This window comes from Talpa europaea (genome assembly GCF_964194135.1).
Source record: "Talpa europaea genome assembly, chromosome: 4".
Classification (NCBI taxonomy): domain Eukaryota; kingdom Metazoa; phylum Chordata; class Mammalia; order Eulipotyphla; family Talpidae; genus Talpa; species Talpa europaea.
In genome coordinates, this window is record NC_140070.1 from 94,850,838 (window position 1) to 94,866,758 (window position 15,921).

General features: G+C 37.0%; 1 protein-coding gene across 1 annotated transcript; it reads left to right on the top strand.

Annotated features, from left to right (window-relative positions):
• On the top strand, positions 1-11,338 carry ABHD10 (abhydrolase domain containing 10, depalmitoylase; the record flags this gene model as incomplete). Its single annotated transcript, XM_084232657.1, has 5 exons — positions 1-190; positions 1,540-1,723; positions 6,083-6,194; positions 6,541-6,678; positions 11,006-11,338. Exons 1-5 carry the CDS (start codon positions 49-51, stop codon positions 11,336-11,338), a joined length of 909 nt encoding a protein of 302 aa, XP_084088783.1. The 5' UTR covers positions 1-48.
• Positions 11,339-15,921: the final 4,583 nt, after the last annotated feature.

Here is a 15,921-nt window from a genome sequence, read left to right on the forward strand (position 1 = left end):
GCTGGGCGTCTCCGTAGGTCCCAGCGCGGCGCTAGGGCAGCTGGGAAGATGGCGGGTGTGGGCCTGGCGTCTGCGGCAACTTGGATGCCTTGTCGAGGGTGGGGCCGGGCGGCCGTGTCCTTCGGCTTCCAGCGCGGCCTCAGCGCATTACTTGAATTGAAACCAGATCGGGCGCCACGGTGGCTCCCAGGTCAGTGTCCGAAAGGCGGGAGAAGGACGCGCTCTTTCGAACTTTCTGCGTTCCGTCTTTCCCTGTCCAGTACGTTTTTTGGCGCCCCATTCAAAACTTCCCTTCACCCATTTTCAGTCCCGCAGTTGCAGGCGCCCTCGGCTCTTTTGGTGAAGGCTGGGAGAACTCTGCCGCGGCCTCCGGGTACCCTGGGCACCCCGAGCCCTTGCTGGCGTTGTACCTCTGCAGTTGAAGGATCCTGTCCTCTGCTTGTCTCCCCTACATGAAGGACAAACACTAGGAAAATTTAAGATGTGCATTTAAAGAGTTTGATTACTAGTTGTTTTTTCTTTCCATGCGACTCTAAAACGCTTTGCAGACCGTGACTCTGTTAAGGTACTTAGATTTGCTTTCTCTTGAGAGCATTTACAGTATGAACACTTTCTTTGTAAAAGTATTGAAAGTCATCAAGCATAATTTCTAGTTTTGTCTTCTCGATTTTCTATTACAGTGAAACCATAATCACTACTCTGCAAAGGAAACTAGCGTTTGGACCAGAAATCAGAGCACCTGGATAGTTTATTTAGTGTGTGTGTGTACATTTGTATATAAACACACACATATATATACACACATTTCAGAGAAAAGATTACTGCCATTTAGCAAGGCAATGGAAAATTACTTCTGCACTAATCAGTTGACGCAAATGCCAAATATATGTATGGTCTGTTTTTCTGAATTCAGATCTTTTAGTTTTGTTGTGTTCACACCCTTGCCATGCTGTTGGGATGGTGATGAATGTCGTACAAATACGCTTTATGTTGAGTTTTGAATTTTAAGCATGTAATCAGTTTAATTCGAATGTAATTATGCACAACCAAAAGACATGCCATATATGAGCAGCTCTGGCAGAACAAACTTGTTTCTGTCTCCCAGACCCAAAAGTAGAGGATGTGAAAACTCCTCAAATATTAAAAAAATTAAAAGACAAAGTCTCACTAGAGAGCACTGAAGTTAGAGTAGGTAAGTCTGAGTGTTGACCCATGGTATCGGTCGTGTTGACTAGACGACCGTTAGGATAGATATAGCAACAAGAAAACATTTTTGATAACTCCCCATCTTCCCTTTCCTTGAAATTTACTCCTCATGTCTAATTTGGAAGAATCAAGATTAGACCCTGCTGAATTTGACATGATTTTAAAATATAAAGGCTTGTGGCTTTATACTTACCTGTTTTTGTTTTTCCTATTAGATAGAAATAGTATTTGACTTCAATTTAGTGAGTTAAAGAAGTTACTATTGAAAATATATGTGGTTTTCAAAAAACTGTACTTGCAAAATATAGTTTATGTTTTGTATGTTTTGTTTAGCTTGCAGACAAAAGACATCACTCTCTTTCCTTAGTCGACCAGACCTTCCAAGCCTGGCTTATAAGAGGCTAAAAGGCAAAAGTCCAGGAATTATCTTCATCCCTGGCTATCTTTCTAATATGAATGGTACAAAAGCATTGGCTATTGAGGACTTCTGTAGATCTCTAGGTCACGCCTATATAAGGTAGGAACAATACATTTCCAAGAAAATATTGCTGCCATTTAGCAAGGCAATGGCAAATTACTTATGCTCTAATCAGTTGAAGCAAATGCCAGCACCTTTATTCATTAATTTATTTTAATGGTCTGTAACTTTTGTCTTAAATTAATTTAGGATTCTTGTAATGCACCCTTTGGGGACTTAGGCAATTATTTGACCACTGTTTATATCTTATTTTCAAAATATGTACTTTAAAATAATATGTATTTTTTAAACATTGTAAAATTAATATTGTGCAGTTCACCTTTCCACTGAATTTTCTCTTTCCGCTCATTTCTGAAATCTGAATATGTATAAGTATAAATAAGAATATGTGTTAACTGAAACTTCATTTCACAATATTTCTTAAACTTATTTTGGTAAAATGACATTTTTATATTTGTACATTTAACATTATTTATTTTATACCTAATTTGCCAGAAGAGATAGTATAGTTTAGTAGAAGAACCCTGACCCAGAATTCGAGAAACGTGGAATCAATCATAGCAGTGACTGCGATAAGATAGGTCATTTATTAAACACTGGACCTATTCTTTTTCATCAATAAAAAGGAGGTTAAACCAAAGACGGTTTGTGAATTCTTTTCTAACACTAACGCCTAAAAATCTATCTAGATTTCTAGAAGAGTAATTTCACTTAAAATTTCTAAAAAATATAACTATCATAAAACTTTTAGACTTTAAAGATAATTTTGATACAGCCCTGTATTTGAGGACTTTTAGACACAACAACACTGTCCTAGCAGTCTCAATACCCGCAAAGTCCCAAATCCCAAATTTGAAATTCTGTTAGGAATAATTGAGAGAATACCAGCCCTAAAACTTATGTTTTACATTCCTGACTCTAATTCTGTCTTATTTTCGGCATTAAAAGGGATATTAAAAAACCATTTTCATTCAGGCATATATGTACCATACGTTTGTTAACTTAGCTGAAATTATGTCAGTTATATGGATTGAAGGTTATTTCCCTTTTACCAAGTTAACTGAATTCACTTTCATGTTAGAATTCTTAAAAACTGTTTTGACTTAATTAATTGTGAAGACTAAAGTAATTTTTGCAATTAGGCTTTGTAGTCACTCTACTAAGGATCTTTTAATACGGGTGGGGAAACACAAGACAAAAAACATGATATGTTAAGCAGAAGGACTCAGCAGAATGTGACTGTGTCAAAAGAGTGGTAGTATACTTAATTGTGTGAGGAGAGAAAGTAAATCTATACCTTTAAACCATACAATGTTGTGAGCTAATGTTACCACAATTAAAAAAAAAAAAAATACGAAGAAGACTTTATAAAGGGACAGTGAAAAAGTCTGGGTAAAAAGGAAGAACAATCCAGCTAGAGGGACTGCCCTAAGTAAAATATAATAGAAATATAGTCATCATTCTTCCTTTTTGTCCCCCAAAAGAATTTGAATAGAGAAATCACCATTTTACCAGTTCCTGAATTTAAATGGAGGCTATGAAAGCTAAAATCAGTTCCTAACTCCCTAGAAGATGTGCGTTTTTTGCATTTTGGATGCATATGAAATACATTTTCTTTTTAAAGGTATGTTAAATACTCATTAAATCATAATGTGCTTGGACTATTTAGTGGTACTATGTTAATATGTAAAATGTCTAGGCCTTTACTACAAATTTTAAATTTAATAAGGTTCCTTTTTATTTGCTCTTGTCATTGCAATCTAGTCACTATTGATTGCCTTTACTTCGTTATAAGAGATTTTATCATCTGTTTATATTCTGTTTCTTTACTTTCATTACGATTTTGGTTATAAAGTTTAGATCTTGAGTGAGGAAATGATCAGTTTTGTCCATTATATAAGAAAAGGTCCAAACAGCTGTGTGAAAATGGTTTCTAAAGTCCTGTGACCATGCCTAAAATAAGGTAAAGTTAGAATTTAGGAATATGATTTGTGTTTTTAGGGCTGGTATTCTCCCATTTCCAATAGAATTTTAAATTCTCGAGTTGGGACTGTTGAGTGTATTGAGAATTCTAGGATAGTGACTCTGTGTCTAAAAGTTCTCAACTGGTGGTTGTATCTGAATTATCTTTGTGTCTTGCGTGGTTAGTGTTCAACAAGAATGACATATTTTTCACTTGTAACCTATTCATATTATTAAATGTTTGTATTTTCCTAAATGAAAGGGTTCTCCATGGATTTTGCATGACTACCATATATCTGGACGGCAACTATAAAAAAGGCAGCAAGTAGAGGTGTCTGCCCACTCAGGGGAGAGCAGGGAGGAAGTATTAGCTGGTCTCTTTCCTTCTCTTTCCCTGGTCTGTCATCTGTTTCCTCTGTGATTTAGACTACAGCATTTGTCTTATTACCCTGTTTTCTAAGGATTCAAACTCAGTGCACTTAATACTTAAAAAAGAAAATTGAAATTTCACTTTTCTTCCCTCACATATCAGTCTCTTATCTCTAAGAAAATAGTTGCATGCTATATGTCACATGTATTCTTTCATATACACTGAAAACACTAGGGTTTATTTTCATCAGATTTTAAGAATCAGAAAAACATGAATGCTTTGATTTTTGCTTTCTACTTCTCTTAATTTGGTATGTATTATAATAGTGTGTGAGGTTCGCTTGTTAGCCACCATGAAGAATGCAGAGACAGAGAAGATAACAGCATTTCCCTTCCAGGATCTTACACTCTCACAGGAATCATATACACACAGATAAACTATCTTATAGCACAGGGTATAATAAATTGCTTGTGACTGATAAAAATGAATTCACTTGAGAGAATTTTTTTATTTACCTATCCACCAAAAAAAAAAAAAAAAAAAAAAACTTCATGTCTGTTGTCTCAGCAACACCACACTGATAAACGGAAGCCATGGAGCAGGCTACCCAATGCAGGATGCTGCCGAATGAGCAAGATCCTGGCCTTTTTATTGATAGAATAATCATACAGCATCAGTTACATGGGGTAGGAGGACAAAGAGAAAAAAGTTGGGTAAAACTGAAAATGTTTATGTCATCTAGGGCTTCAGAGAAACATGAGTCTGCTGACCAGATAATTCTTATCTGCTTGATGACCAAGTGTTGTAATCAAAACCATACCCCAGACCCCTGGCCTTGGTTCCAATCTTATCAATGAGGCATTCCGCTAATCAGCTTCTGGGCCCCTTGTTATACATCAGTCAACAACCCCCCACCCCCACCCCCACCCAGGTGTTCCGGGTCATACTTCATGATGCAGACCCTTCCCAGGGTGATCAAGCTTTCTGCTCTTCATTGATTTGAAAGGTACCTTGTAGGGTTGGGCTCCTGTAACTGATTGACTGGGCAGTTCTGACCTTGTGTAAGAATGCAGAACTGCAGGTAACAAAAATGGTGGCCAAACAGGCCACTTAAGTCTAGCACGCCCACATGTTTCAACTAAGCTCTAAGAGAGGTTAATAGTAAAGAAGATGAGACCAGGTATTCCAGGTAAAGGAAATAGTCTGAGGCTTAAAACAGGCAAAAAACATAAACCCTATTTCAGAAACAGCACTTTCATTCGTTGGCTAAAGCCGCAGTTTCCTCTGGTGAAATGATAAAAGATCCGAGATGACCAGACCACAGACAAGTAATCAAATATATAATATCAAGTAGCAATATTTGCTAGGAAGACAATAAACCAGGATAAGGAAATAAAGATGAAGTGTAATTTTAATCAGGGAAGCCATCTCAGGGGGATGTACATTTGAGCCAAAGGCCTGAATAAAGTGAGGGGAACAAGCTAAGTGGGTACATGGAGGTAAAATATTTCCTATATAGGGAAAAGTTGATGTGAAACTCCTGAGATGGGAATATGGGTGGTGTATTTCATGAACTTCAAGAAGGAAAGTGAGGATATAGGGAAGGAAGGAAGTAAAGTAAGAAACAAAATCAGAGACCTAGAAGTCAGAGTATGATTTATTTTAAAATGTGGATTTTTATTTTAAAAATGTCTATTTAAAAATAGAAACCCTTTGGTGGGTTTGTGCAGGACATGGTTTTTGTTTTAAAAGAATCGCTGAACTGAACACTGCATAAAGAATAGACTACCATGGTGAAAAGTGGAACAGGGAGACTTACTAGGAGACTGTGTTCATCCAGGTGAGAGTGGATAGTCACTTGCTCCACTCTGGGAGCAATGGAGAGGTGATAAGTGAGCACACATCCTGGGGCTATTTTAAGGCTAGTTCAGTATGCTTTGCTGAAATAAATACTAACTTAAGTGTTTTATTTTAGTGTATTTTGGGCATTAAAATGATGATGAAAGTGCTGTCTTCCTTTAAAATCACAGAAACAAATATAAATATAGACATTTCCCTTTTTCCAGGTTTGATTACTCTGGAGTTGGAAGTTCAGATGGTAACCTACAAGAAAGCACAGTGGGAAAATGGAGAAAAGATGTTCTTTCTGTAATTGATGACATAGCTGTAGGACCACAGGTGACCATTTTTGTTAAATATGGCGATACTAATTAACCACACGATATTTGAGCTGTTTCTTTAGATATGAAAATTTATTGAGGATTTTAAATGTTTAACAATCAATTTTGATGTTTGATTTTAACTTGTTCTCATTTCACATTCTCAAAATGTAAGTAGCACTTTACTTTTTATTTTACAAATTTTATTTTTATCATTGAAATGATAAAAATCACTTTAATATCATTAATATTAAAAGTCTGGTAGCCAGTGGATATAAAAGGGGAAAAAGTACATGTAGTCTATTAAATTACTCTCCTTAGAGACAAGAAAAATCATCTTTAAACTATATGATTTTTATTTTTAGATACTAGTTGGGTCTAGCCTTGGTGGATGGCTTATGCTTCATGCTGCAATTGCAAGACCAGAAAAGGTGGTTGCTCTTATTGGTGTAGCTACAGCTGCAGATGGCCTGGTGACACAGTTCCAACAGCTTCCTGTGGAGGTAAGTCTTAGGCAGTCTCAGTGTATATATCCTCCCTCCCTCCTTCCTCCCTCTTTCTTTCCCTGTTCATGTGTCATTTAACCTTTGATTCATGATGCTGTTCCTTCTTTTGTCTTACTTGCCTTTTGATATACAATCTCTGCCTTCTTTAACTATCTGGTCTCTCATTCAAGGTTCCTTTTCTTCACAGTCCCTGTACTAAATCACTTTGTCAAATATTTGAGCCACATTATGAAATCACATTTTCTTTTTTTTTTTTTTTTAAAGATTTATTTTTATTTATTTATACAAGCACTGAGTACAGTCAGAAGCGCGGGAGGGTGAGAGAATCCACCAGAGCCAGAGCGGGGAGCAGAGCAGGCAGGACCGAAGCACACTGCTGAGGGGAGCAGCGGGCAGCAAGAGAGGTCTGTGCACCATGTGGGACCCTCCTCCTGTGGCCGGGGAGCAGCCGGGGATCGAACCGGCGCTGTGGACTGCGGGCAGCTTCGCAACCCAGCGCTCAACCGCTGCGCCACCGGGGAGGCCCTTATTTTTCTTTTTTTAAGCAGAATTTTCATTGTTAATCACATTTATTTATTTGAAGCAGCATCATCATCTTTTATGCTTCTTATTTTGTAGCGTATGAGAAATAGTACCTATTCTTATGACTATGTTAGACTTGGTTGATCAATTATGAAACTTTTTTTAGCCTGAAAGCAGCTTCAAATTCTCTCTCTGCAGAGCTCTGCAAGCACACACTCCAGTGAATCAGAATTAGCACACAGGAGATGAGTTACCATTCCTTGCTTGAAGATTTAGTTGGCATTCTTTTTTACTCCTAATTACACCTTTAAAAAAAAATTTCTTTTAGTCACTGGCGTGTTCTTTAGCAAATGATGTTTACACAAGAGGTTTCTGAAATAAATTGGAATGTAATTAGTTCATTATACTTCATTATTGGACGTGTGTTTAAGCACTTCAGTTCTCTGAAAAAAAATAATGGATAGTAGCTATTTTTGCGTGGGTTCCCCCCCACCACCACCACCAATCAGTTGAGTTCTACTTGACTGTCTTTTTTCCTAGGAATCTAGGTATCACTCATGGGACAAAAATCCTGACATACCTTAGGCACAGAATATTAAAGAAAGAAAAGAAGTCTAGAGGAGTGGTTCAGAACAAGTATTCGCAAAGCCTCAGCGTTAGCATTGCCTGAGAACTTGTTAAAAATGCATGTTGTTGAGCTTCACCCAAGAGCATCTGAATTGGAAACTGGGAGTTATGGCCCAGCTAACTGTTTCAACATACACCAATTCTTACCTGCCCCCCATTTCAAAATGTGGAAGAGCAGAATAAAGAGGAGGAAAATAAATAAAATGAAGGGAAAAAAGCATATGTGTTGAGTAGTACAATATTACTGAGTTTTACCTTAAGTTCTGCGTTGATACCAGTGCAGTATATCATCTAAGTTTATTCTTAGTTCACATTGTTCTTCCCAACACTGTAAGTAATGACATTGTCTGCATAGTCATTCCTCTTAAGATTTTCTCAGAGCTAAAATTACATAGCTGGTCTCAGTTGCAGTTATCAGCTATTTGTTTTTTATTTGTTTCATTTTCTTTTCCTTGGTTATTTCTCATACATGGTTTCTCGGTGTCCTCATCTGCTAAATTTTCCTACCGTTAGTTGCATATTTCTGCATCTAAACTTTGGACTCATTACTCCATCATCTAGCTCCATAATAATTGTCAACTCTTTTGGTAGGAAATGTTTTCAGGAACATGACAGATTGGAAAGGAGTCAAAACAGTTTTTCTTAGTTGTTGGTAAAGGACAAGATCTCTCTCCTTTTTTTTTTTTTTTTAAGTGTGTAAGACTGGTAGATACCTCTTAACTAACAAAGAAGATGTGTAGCCTAAAATCATCGCATATCTTTGCTAATCCTAAATTGGTCTAGAAATGATTGTTAACAGAAGTTCCTTGAGCCCTTGTCAAATTAAAAGCATGTGTAAGGAAAGAGCAGCGACTCTCAGACCACTGTCTTTCCCACACAAACATCTAGCTCTAAAAATGTCAGGGGAGCAGAAGTGGTCTTTCTCTTCTTTACCCGAGGGAATATTAAGACCCAGCATTTCTCATTGTCTAGGCACTTGACCCACCTCTTATCTGACTCTAATCATTGCATGTTTTGGACACCAGAGGGCATCAGGCAGGATGCACAGCTGCTAGAATCCAAGTTTCTCAACCACATTGTCTTAATACAATTTTTCTCTTCATATAGAACTTACATATATTGTGTATTTTCTTTGGTTAATGCTGTTTTTATTATTTCTGAACTTTTTGTTTTTGAGGGTTTGGGACATAAAATAGTAAAGTCAAGTTTGTTTTTCAAATGGACACTTATATGCAATGGCAAATAACAGCTAATTTGGGGGCAAGGCTTAAAAACTCAATTATTCTCTCTATCTCAGTAAGTAGCCTAGCTTCATCTTATAACCATGAAACTAAGATGTAATTACTTAAATAATATATTTGGTAATAATCCTTATAATTTGAGGATAACTGAATATCATTTTTGCTTTAAATATTTGGTTCACATGTTTTAATGCAGAGACCGCTATAATAATATGGTCATATTTTATAGTTATTTTAGAATCTTACTAATTTCAAATCATTTGAAGACATATTTACAGGTATAGCTTTCAAATATACGGTCTATTTGTTAAATCAATAAATCTTTCTGGAATTGAAAATTTTTTAAATATTTTAAAGTGCCTAAAAACATAGATTATATCACACATCTGTATAATTTAAATTTTTTTCTTTTCATATTTTATATTTGCAATAACAGCACTTTAAACATGGAAAAATCAGTATATTTATTGAAAATTTAAATACAAAAATTTTCAAATATGTTTACATTGCCTTTCTTTCCTTATATTTTTCTTTAATTTTGATAGGATATCCACAAATTTTTTCTAGTCAAGAAATGCCGTTCGTGGTATATGGTTGCAAGAGCCCTAAAATTGTATACTTACTGGCTTAGTTTAGTTTGCATTCTTTTTTTACTCCAAATTATCACCTTTTTCAAACATGTTCTTCCCCTTACTAGCATGTTGATTTATTTAGTTCAAATTCTGATATTTTTTCCAAAGAATGTATTATATGCAACTAAATATTTAAGTTTAAAGAGCTCTATGAAAGTAGCCAGAAGAATAGGAATAGTCAGTTATCTTATATTGCTTTTATTGGACTATTATTCAGCCTTTAAAACTTTTTATGGGATTTTTTTAAACCCAGAATATATGAAATATATGTATTAAATAAATAGCTTAGAAAACTGTGTATGTATATTATTTTTATATACATATGTGTGTGATTGTATATGTAAACCAAACACGTACAGAAAAATACTGGAAGGAGATACACCAGAATACTGATGGTTGTTATGGCCATAAGGTAGGATTATAGGTGATTTATTTCTTTTTGTACTTTTTATATTTTCCATGTTTTCTATGTTGAGTATATGTTACTTTATTAGAAAAATTGTTTAATACCATCTGTAATAGAAAATAGAAACTCTTTAAGTATACAGAGGACATCCAGTGCTGCATTTTAAAAGAATAAATTAGAAATTATATCCTTCCTCAATGTTCAGGAAGTATTTGGAAGACTTGTCATCCAAAACGGCGAACAATATTTTTTCTCATTCCATAGGACTCCAGAATGCAAAAACTATGCGTTTTTGTACATTTAGCCTAAAATTGCACATAGATGATTGTTCCAGAATAACCAATGTCTTGTTTTTCATTTTCAGGTCTCTGTTTGATTTTTCTTTCTCTACCCCATCCCCATTTTACTTATTTCTTATGTAGGTGTTTTTAGTTTTATTATACTAAATTCTAAATAATTTTTATTCATAAAATTTGATTTTATATAATGTGGCAAATACCTGGATGTTTGAAAGAATTATTGCACCCCCCCTTTCATTTTTCCTTTTGATTGGGGTGAATGACACCCGATTTTTAAGATGTTATACGATAGAATTAGAAAAGTTGAGAAAATTGGACTCCTAACCACAACAGTTACTACTTTTGAACAATCTGTTTAACTTCTCTAAACTCTAATATCCTCTTTTGTGAAAATAAAACAACAGAATTTTTGCCAGGGTCTTAATGAAATACTGTGTTTAAAATACCAGTCATCACTTTGCACATAATATTTAATTGTCCGTTATTGTTACATATTTGTTATTTCCTTTCCTCTTCCTCAAGTACTACTTTTGATAGATTAAGAATGGTGCATGTTTAATGTTGCATCCTTTTATTTTCCCACTTTTTCCCCAATAGATGAAAAAGGACATAGAAATGAAAGGTACGTGGACCGTTCCAACAAAATACAGTGAAGAAGATTACCAGATTCCATACAGTTTCATTAAAGAGGCTGAACACCACTGCTTGTTGCATAGCCCTATTCCTGTGAACTGCCCTATAAGATTGCTCCATGGCATGAAGGATGACATCATACCTTGGCATACATCCATGCAAGTTGCTAACCAAGTAATGAGCAGAGATGTAGATGTCATCCTTAGAAAACACGGTGATCATCGAATGAAGGAAAAAGGCGACATTCATCTTCTTCTTTGCACAATTGATGACTTAATTGATAGCTTTAAACTGTAGTAAAGTAGAATTACATGCTTAGTTGGTATGAAGACTAATAGAGGCAGGTAATTGGAAGAGGGATAACAGATGAAAGACCCTAATACTTAGAAAGCTTTTTCCTCTTAGCTCTGATTTGTAAATATCACATGAGTATTTATTTAATGATGTATTTTCACAGTGATACAAATGGTAAAGAAAATGCCAGCTGCTGTTTGGAGAATTTCCTCCTCCCTTCAATCCTTGATTTTTTTTTTTTTTAATCTAAATGTTTCCTACTTTTTATTTAAGAGATGTTTACGTTAGAATGCTTATGTTAACTGTTCCAGTTCATAACAGTATTCTCTTCTACTTAGAATTGCTAATAAAGCTTTGTTTGGTATCAGTGTATATGGAGATTTGTAAAATAACTTCTTATTAAAATGCAGTTCACAAAGTAAAGAAAAATGCTTATTGAAATCTAAAGTAATTAGTGAAAAGTCTGAAACATAATAGAGTTAAAAATAAGGCTATTTCTTTATATATTATATTCTTCATGTTCTATTTGAGCTTGAAATTAAGGTTATCTTTTAAAGGCTTAAAACTTTACAGTGATAGGGCCTCCCTGGTGGCGCAGCGGTTGATTGCTGGGTTGCGAAGCTGCCCGCAGCCTCTGCAGTGAGGGTTCTATCCCCAGCTACTCCCCAGAGGAGGGTCCCACATGGCGTGCAGACCTCTCCTGCCACTCGCTGCTCCCCTCAGCAGTGTACTTCGGTCCTTCTGCCTGCTCTGCTCCCCGCTCTGGCTCTGGTGAATTCTCTCACCCTCCCCGCTTCTGACTGTACCCAGTGCTTGTATAAATAAATTAAAAAAAAAAAAATCTTTAAAAAAAAAAAACTTTACAGTGATATAAAGGATTTAGGGCATTTCTAAATTTTGTCTTATAGTCATATATTTCAATGGGGCGTTTGATAATGTAGCACTTTGATATTCTAAAGAGGAAAATTTTTTTTTAAAGATTTATTTTTTTATACAAGAACTGGGGTACAGGCCCGATCTGCGGGAGGGTGAGAGGATTTACCAGAGACAGAGTGGTGAACAGAACAAGTTGACTGACGAAATACACTGCTGAGGGAAGCAGCGGGCCAGACAGGAGAGGTCCGCCGTGCCATGTGGGACCCTCGCTGTCAGGCTGGGATCAAACCAGTGCTGCAGAGGCTGCAGACAGCTCCACAGCGCTGCACTCAACCCCCTGTGCCACCAGGGGAGGCCTCCAGAGGAAATTTATTTTTATATATTATTGCCTACCTACAGAAACTATCTTTTTTTAAAATAAATTTTATTTTTATATTCCCCATACAATTGCAACACCCTTATTTTGACCCCAATCCCTCCCCTCCCCGTCCCCCATCCCCCATAGAGTGTCTCTGGTTCATAGTTTTTTGTTGATTTTGATTTTCACTTTCTTATAGTTATTCATTTTCCTGGTCCCTTATTTAAGTTTTCTAGATTCCTGCTATGAGTGAGACCATCCGGTATTTTTCTTTTTCTTTCTGGCTTATTTCGCTGAGCGTGATCCCTTCCAGTGCTATCCATGTTGCTGCAAATTGCATGTGTTTATCTCTTTTGAATGCTGAGTAATATTCCATGGTGTATATGTACCACATCTTGATCCAGTCATCTATTTTTGGGCATTTGGGTTGAGAAACATTACTTTTTTAATATGTATCTTAAGTACAAAAGCTGATTGCCCTCTAAATTAAATGAGTATCTGAAATGTAGTGTTAGTAAGAAAAATGAAATGCAAATTTAGAAAAATTACAACTTAAGTGCACTTATGCAGTAGTCAGCCTTGATATTACTGAGTTGGTGTTTTATTGGCTTTTAAGTTTTGACTAGACTTTATATGGCCTGCTTAGATTATGTGTGTCAAAGTAAAATTTGTATTAATTTGACAACATGACTATATGTATGTATATATGTGTGTGTGCATGTGTGTATGTATGTATAAGGAGCTTATGTCAAAGATTTATTTAACTAATGAAGGAAGCAGCAGATCGTAAGCCTGGTTCAAATGACAATTCAAGAAACATTATAGGTATTGAAGAGAGAATGTTAGGATAAAATTCTAGAGCCTGAAAGAGCTCGCATAGCAGGAATGATTGTTTATCCTCACAGAGACCTGCTTACAAGGTTAGCCTTGGATGGTAGCCAGAAACTTGGATCTTAGGAGAGTTCCATCGCTCCCACAACTGATCAGAGTGACTTGCTCTGAACAAACAGTGTGGTTTGTGCTGAGCACCTGCTCTCCTTCTGGGAGTCTGGAATTTTCATGGGTGTTAAGCAGAGACATCCTAACTTACCAGTTCCCAGTAAATCTCAGTCCTGAGTCTCAAGTTTCTCTGGTGGGCAGTCTCTCCCATGTGCTGTTACAACTTGTTGCTGGGGGAGTTAAGCTCATCCTGTGTGACTCTACTCAGGGAGAATTCTTGGAAGTTTGCACTTTTCTGATGTTCACCACACATGCTGCTTTTTCTTTGCTGATTTGCTCTATAGCCCTTCATTGTAGTAAATTATAGCTGAGTAGCAGTGCAACGATGGGTCCTGTGAGTCCTAACAAATCATTGAATCTGGGGTAGTCTTGAGGACCCTTGACACAAAACAGGTTAATGTCCTACAGGGCAATTAAACTACAATCTGAGTTATCATCTATACTGGACAGAAGTCATTTACAGATTAAAAATATACAAATCATTTTGTGTGCATATGGTGCCCAGTGCTAGTGTTGGTTGGTATGAGGCAGTAGACCCCACTCTGTCCAGACAATGTTGGGCATGAGGATCAGAAAGCTGAAAAGGAGGGCCTCCCCGGTGGCTCAGCAGTTGAGCGCTGGGTTGCGAAGCTGCCCGCAGCCTCTCAGCGCCGGTTCCATCCCCGGCTGCTCCCCGGCCACCGGAGGAGGGTCCTACATGGTGTGCAAACCTCTCCTGCCGCCCGCTGCTCCCCTCAGCAGTTTACTTCGGTCCTTCTGCCTGTTCTGCTCCCCGCTCTGGCTCTGGTGAATTCTCTCACCCTCCCGCGCTTCTGACTGTACCCAGTGCTTGTATAAATAAATAAATCTTTAAAAAAAGAAAAGAAAAGAAAGATGAAAAGGAAAGGGTCCCCTGCCCATCAGAGTTTTCTAGGATTAAATATAATAAAAATAACATGCTTAGATATTCATAATATCTATGTAGAGGCAGTATAGCATAGTGATTAAGGATAGAGACCAGAGCTTGGGTTTAAACCCTGTATCACTATTTATTGTGAGTTTGAACAGTTAAACTCTTAAATGATATAAACTTAGACAAGGGGTAAGGATTAAATAAGCAAAACACACCCAGAACTATGACACTTAGAAGCCACTAGCTTTTCACTTTTTATTTGTATTGTGTACAGAGCATAGTCCAGGGAGACACTGGTGGACATGATCTGTGGGGGCCAAGAAAGGTAAGCGGAGGCAAGGGATGAGTAGGGCTTTGCAAGCTGAACTGGATTGGACCTTCTAGAGCTCAGCAAACCATAGTGAAATGTTAGTTGTATGGTATCCTTTAAATGTTCAATAGTTAGAAAAAGGTGAGGGGGAGAAAACTTCACTATCTAAAGGTAGAACACGGTGTTTTAAAATTTAATTTAGCTTTGAAGTAATTAACATTACAAATTCCAAAATATTTTTTAAAATGTTTAGTGTATTCTAGTACATTGTTGTTTTTTTTTCCTATTTTGCCCCAAAGATCTTTTTTTCCCCCTAAAGTCACTCCATGCCATGTATTCAGTGACATGGGAAATATTTGGAGAGCCAGCAGCCCCTGAAAGCCCTGCATTATTTTAAAGGCTGCATGACCTCTCTAAACAAGCTCAGCACATGCAGTGGAAAAGGAGAAGGCAAATACCAGTGAGAGAGGCTGAGAGAGGCCACACAATATATTTGCTTTTGCTGCATCTATTAAGCTTGAAGGCATTTCCAGACAAATCTAAACAGTATGCTGTTCTCTGAGTAGCCAATAGAGAGGTCTGTGTGGAGAGGAGGAAAAGAGCTTGGGGGGATGCTGAGTTCTATAAAGCAGGGAGGGAGATAGAGCAAGGAGAAAATGACATGCCACATAACCATTCCCAGGGCAGTGCCCAAAGGGAGTATGTCAAGTTTTCATTAAATTTGTAACTGCACAAAGACAAAAACAACCTACCAAGAACTCTTTCAAGATTCCCTTTAAATACAGATCTAAAGCAAGTTTTTCAGCTTGAAACAGACATGTGGTATGCATTACTTGAAACAAGGGGATGCTTTGGTATATTTAGAGAACATACCTGGAAACATGTAGCTAACTTTTTTTAAACCAAATCTATCTTTTGAGGAAATGATCCTTTCTCATGTGGGCTCTCCCTTTTGTTGACTTCCAGATTTTTGCTGACATAAACTTCTATTAAAAAAGCTCAAGCAGGTCCTCCCTGGTGTTGCAAGGGGTTAATAAGCACAGCACTATAAAGCTATGCGTAGCCACTGCAGCACACATTAGATCCCTGGCCAGGGAGATACCCACATGGCACAGCAGGCCTCTCTTGTCTTGCAGGCAGGGTCCTACATG